Source organism: Zea mays, chromosome 8, assembly GCF_902167145.1.
Source record: "Zea mays cultivar B73 chromosome 8, Zm-B73-REFERENCE-NAM-5.0, whole genome shotgun sequence".
NCBI lineage: Eukaryota > Viridiplantae > Streptophyta > Magnoliopsida > Poales > Poaceae > Zea > Zea mays.
In genome coordinates this window covers 126,676,890-126,682,519 of record NC_050103.1, presented here as the reverse complement: position 1 = coordinate 126,682,519, position 5,630 = coordinate 126,676,890, and the positions used below count along the sequence as shown (strand labels likewise).

The following is a 5,630-nucleotide window of genomic DNA, read 5'->3' as shown; positions in this document are numbered from 1 at the left end:
GCAGGAATGCTGGCAAACAACACCAGCGGATTACATTACATATACTTCCATTACGAGAGGAGGCATTGTTACTCCAGTAAAATCATATACTTTCATTACAAGTCCAGCGACACATGATCCTGACGATGGCTATCTAGACGACCAGCATGTGCAAGAAAACCTACACCAGGCTATGTACATTCCATTCCATTCGAGCAAAACAGAGAATCACAAGGGCAGGCGAATATCGTCCACTCAGTAAAGATATACAAAAGCAGTGTTCCGAGTGTTCTCGTATTGGATCGCGTGCCTTTTGCGAACATTTTTTTGTTATCTCCGGGGAAGATATGCTTCTTCTTTTCTCATGTTTAATATTGACCGAGGAGTACGGAGCGCACCGCTCCTTCGGCTTCAGCATCTGGCAAAAATAAAATAAAATAATAAATAAATCAGATATTATCCCCAGTCACTCGACCATACCCACAGAAAAGTGTCATAGGACGACTCGACAGAGAGTAAAAAGCTTCTAAGGTATATATTCACATTTACCCGCCCCCCCCATGTGACCAAGGAACATCTGGATCGTACTTTGCTAGCGAGAGGGACAGACTAGAATCCTTATCGAGTTATCATGGAATGAAGAAAAAGCTCTAGTCATCTTCCAGTGTGCGCCCAGGAAACCGTGTGTAAACCAAATCTGAATCTGTCGATACAGATAAGTCATCCTACGGATGTAGCTCACTAGGTGAACCTAATGCATCATGAGAAATAAAAATTACCATGCGGGCATGTTTGCCTCCTGCTGGACTCCATAACACTACACTACACAGAGAAATATAAATCAAGTCAGCCAGGGAACAAATGTATATATAGTAATTCCATAATATTATGCCGCAGTACATGTTCAAACAAACCCGAGAAAAAAACACACATCGAAGAAGAAGAAAAAAAAATCATATGCAACTGAAGAAATAGAAACCCACCAAAGACCAAGGATCAGATTCAGTCTGACACCAACTACCTTAGACATTTGGCGAAACTTTGCGTAGAACAAAACAAAGGGTTCAAAAATTCTAAGGGAGTTTGCTCGTAAGGTGACATCTAAAATTGCATTTAACCTGCTTCAACAAGAGTACTAGATACTCTCCCTGTCAGAAGCAAGTCTCCCCTTGTAAATGATGTTAAGACGCCATGGCTCACCGCCTTGCTACCCAGTACCCACTACCCAATCCAGCCACCCAGGCCTTCCTGGTCTAAACTCAAGTAATTCAGCTGTAATTTTTTTTCCTATTCTTACTTTGCGACATCTGCAATTTCTGAATTCAAATGAAGAAACAACACCCATGCAACAAATAGACCACAAAGAAGGCAGTAACTAGTATCGAACTAGCTCAGATTTGAAGTACTTGCACAGAACAAAAGAAAAGGCTCCAGCCATTCCTTCGGTAATAACAGAAGAGTCATGTCCCTTCCATGACGAGAACTACCTCATCAGCATCAGCTGAAGATTCCACTTATTCATGGTGTTAATGCACCCAACCTCACAATCACAGCCTTGCAAATGCGACGTGTTTCGTTATTCCTACTGTGATTTATCTGTGATCCCTAGGTTTAAATGGTATAAGTCCATAGATCTTCTGTACAGCATGTGGGTTCTCAACAAGTGGAAATACAGCTCAACGCCAGTGTATGGCGTTTACTTGGAAGAACATGCACTGAGTATGCAGCACAAATTTTCAGACTAGACTAGAAGAGGGAAATGTCGAACCTGATATGCTCTTGCAAGGAAAACAAAACGTACTAAAATGCACCTCATTGTTCACACCACTACAGCTGGTTGCACTAAAGCTGCCAGTGGTTTACATGCTTTTATTACTCCAGCAAACCCCAGCAATGTTAATAACTAAGTTGCTAAAGCATATATGCAACCTGAAACACCACAGAGATCATGATTTGGCAAAGAAGCACAATTCAGCTATCTGGGTGACGTATGACATGACAATGGTATCTCAAATGCTAGAAGTTGAATAAGACAGCCTTCCTCAACTCCAGTATAAATAGTTCATGCTCAGACTGCAGCTTCCTCAGTCCCATAGGGAGGAAGTTGAGAGTTCTAATAAGAGCAACGGCCAATACCATTAGCGAGTTATTTTTCTGCAATATATGTCAGCAACCGATCATTTGGTTATGGCTCGTGTCATACAGGATGTATTGGATCCCTTTACACCAACCATTCCACTAAGAATAACGTACAACAATAGGCTACTTCTGCCAAGTGCTGAGCTAAAGCCATCCGCGGTTGTAAGTAAACCACGAGTCGATATCGGTGGCAGTGACATGAGGGCTTTCTACACCCTGGTAAGCCAAGCAATTTACAGATAATGATACCATTTTGGAGAATTTATGCCAATTCATTTGGTATGTTACACATAAAAGTATTATGCACTTTGTAATGGATTTATCAATATTAGTTTGAACAAATTTAATAAGAACAAAATGCCTAAATCTTGCAGTATATAAACATGTATATATGCTAACTTGTTTGTCTTCGACTTGAAAAGGTACTGATTGACCCGGATGCCCCAAGTCCAAGCCATCCATCACTAAGGGAGTACTTGCACTGGTAAAAAAAGCGCAATATGTTCCACTTCCTAGATTTGGTTCTTTTTCGCTTTGCCTTATTATGATATTGGTCCACTATTGTGTAGGATGGTGACAGATATTCCAGAAACAACTAGTGTCAACTTTGGTAAGAATGCATATAGTTATCTGTCATTCCATTGTGTTTCTGCTGAATATAGTATCTGTGGAGCTTAGGTTGTAGTCTCTTCTTGCTTCTCAGACCTATTGGCTACCATTGAACTGATGCAGATAAGGATGCAATTAATACATGAAATCAGCAACCATAGGCTGAATGCTAGACCAACTTGTTAGGTGAATGCAATATGGCAGCTTACCGCTTACATGCATAGTAATATCATGAAATCCACTAACTTAGTACCATAACTAAAGAAGCAATCTGGTAGAACTCACTTTCAATCCAGCCCATTACTAGAGACTGGATTATCGATATTAAACACAAACAAGTATTTAACAGTGTAATAAACTGGTATACGTATGATTCACAGTGCCCCTGTTTGTTCTTTAATTGGTTGGTAACCTTGAGGTGTCAATTTCAGCAGAACTAAGGTTCATTTACAGTTGCCATACTAAAGTTACTCAAGTACACTTTTTAGTTTACATAGTTTTTTCATACTCGATTTTACCTGAGACTTTGAAACCGATATTGGAAACAAAGCAGCCATTAATTTTGTCAAACAAGAGGAGCTATATTTAAAGGCTTCTCTTTGTCTAAATTGAAAGAATTAAAAACAATAAATGACGACGCTTCCACATACTTCAGTGCTCCTTGAACTATTCAGTATATAATGTCAGGATGCTCTCGCAGGCCAAGAGCTAATATTTTATGAGAGGCCGGACCCAAGATCTGGCATCCACAGGCTGGTATTTGTGCTGTTCCGTCAACTTGGCAGGGGGACAGTTTTTGCACCAGAAATGCGCCACAACTTCAACTGCAGAAGCTTTGCACGGCAATATCACCTCAGCATTGCCACCGCTACATATTTCAACTGTCAAAGGGAAGGTGGATCCGGCGGAAGAAGGTTTAGGGAAGAGTAGAAACCATAGGCCACTGCATGGTCACACTATAGAAATATCATCAATAATGTGCACTATATTGAATCAATGCACCACCTCTATATGCTGAATGTTATGTATCTCAAACTATGATTGTACTGACTTGAAAGGTTGAGAGCTTAGTCTCTTAGCAGAATATAGCACAATATTACTAGTATGTTCCATGATTAATCAGACAAAGTATTCTCCTTGGAGAAGCAAGTACAGTCTCAGGATCTTACTAGAGTACCTGCTTGTTTCAACAGGTATTAAACAAACTCAGCAGTCTGAATTATCCAAAGTATATTTCATGGAAAACAATCACAGCATCACATAGTGTATATTATTCCTTGCTCCAATCAGAAGAGCACATTATACCTTATTCACATTCAAAGTATTGTGCCCCAGTTGCTTAGAAAGTAGTCAACAAGACGCTATAAAGCATTACAAATTCTCAGAATTAACTTACAGCAGAATCACCTTGGAGAGGAAACTAATCACTTCTTCTCAAGATGGCACACCTCCACCAATTCCCATGACTCCAAGCTTATATCTATGGCATCCTTCTATAAAGCACAAGCTCAGTGATATCAAACTCTATTCCACAGATATCCTTGATCAGCTCATCTATCTTCTTCTTTGCCTCCTCATCAATTCATCATCATCATCTGTAAAGTCTCCATATAAGAGTCTGACGTGCGGCAACCAAGTGTCAGTACTAAGTAGTCAATAGCATGTGATTTTTCACTCAGGAACAGAATTCAGCTGGTACACTCACGAGTTTTTCTCCTATAACCGAAGTCGGCACAGCAGTGATCGCTCGCTCCCACCTCCTAACAAAATTCAGATAATTTGATATAAGAGAGCCAAATGATCCCAATGCACAAGCACAATACAATACTGCATCAGCATTTCCTCTGGATTTCAAACCTGCTGGAAGTTTGAAACTCGGAGCAAAACAAACTTAACTACGGAACTAGTACGAGGAGAAGAGATGCTTAACCTCGGGGGTGGGCTCCAGAAGGAGGTAGACGCACACGCACTGGTAGAAGAAGCTGCCACGGGCAAGCCCCGTAACACGGACTGTGTAAGGTTGGACGCCGGCGGGGAGTACCTCGACGGCTTCCAAGCGGCTGGAACTGGAAGGCGGGGCCGCCCGGCCGACTAACGCCGCACGCGGCGGCGGTCCTCCATGCGGCAGAAACGGTCGCGGGCGGGCTCCGGAGGGAGGGCCCACACGGAGCACGCTTCCTCCGGCGCTATCACTCGGGCCCAAATCCACCGTTCTGATATACTAGCTGCAAATCTTCTCGTCACATGACTCAAGTGGAGCTGGAAAAAAAAATCGACGAGCTGCCTCTGGCAGTAGCAGCAGCTGGGCTAACAAACTCGAGCTGAACTACGAACCAGTTTAGCTCGTCTCGATGCAGCTCGCGAGCTGTCTCGTGGCTCGACCCAACAACAATTTATTATATAAAATTCTAATTATCATATAATTATGTTATTTGAGATTACTATATAAAATTAATATATTTTCTATATTATATTAGTAATATATTTATTTTACCAATTTAAAATAAGTTATTTAAACATTTTTAATATTTTATATTATAATTTAGAGAGCAAATTCACGTTTATAACTAATCTCGTTGCCTCAGCGAGCCGATTCGTGAGTCAGGAGCGAATCGGTTTTTCAAGCTCATCAAATGGATGAGCCGAGTCGAGCCAAGCCTGCTCATTTTCACCCCTAGCTCCAAATGTCTCAATACCAAACTAGGAATACTAGAGCTTGTACTCAAGAATGAGGTAATAAAAAAACCAAACTAGGAAGGAGGACGACCTTTGGTTTTCACTATATATCAGGTCAGGTATTTGAATGTCATTATAAGTTATAAATATAATTTAATTATAAACTAAGTATATAAATAAAAACTAAATGCCGATACAAATTTATTAAATCTAATTAATTTGTGATT

The 5,630-nt window shown here is 40.7% G+C and overlaps 1 protein-coding gene and 1 long non-coding RNA gene across 4 annotated transcripts; one reads left to right on the top strand and one right to left on the bottom strand.

Moving 5' to 3' along the window:
* On the bottom strand, nucleotides 1–5,099 carry LOC103635847 (uncharacterized). Of its 3 annotated transcripts, none has more exons than XR_002264420.2 (5): nucleotides 4,658–5,099; nucleotides 4,433–4,487; nucleotides 4,124–4,345; nucleotides 759–801; nucleotides 1–397 (listed from the first exon to the last, which is right to left on the bottom strand). It is a non-coding gene; the product is annotated as an uncharacterized lncRNA (long non-coding RNA). The 3 variants fall into 3 exon arrangements; XR_004852026.1 differs by having other exon boundaries at nucleotides 4,135–4,345; XR_004852027.1 differs by having other exon boundaries at nucleotides 759–796; nucleotides 4,135–4,345.
* Nucleotides 2,084–3,832, top strand: LOC100127519 (ZCN8 protein). The gene is given in 4 exon segments (NM_001112776.1): nucleotides 2,084–2,337; nucleotides 2,541–2,602; nucleotides 2,688–2,728; nucleotides 3,428–3,832. Coding segments are annotated over 4 exon segments (528 nt in total). The 5' UTR covers nucleotides 2,084–2,142; the 3' UTR covers nucleotides 3,658–3,832.
* Nucleotides 5,100–5,630: the final 531 nt, after the last annotated feature.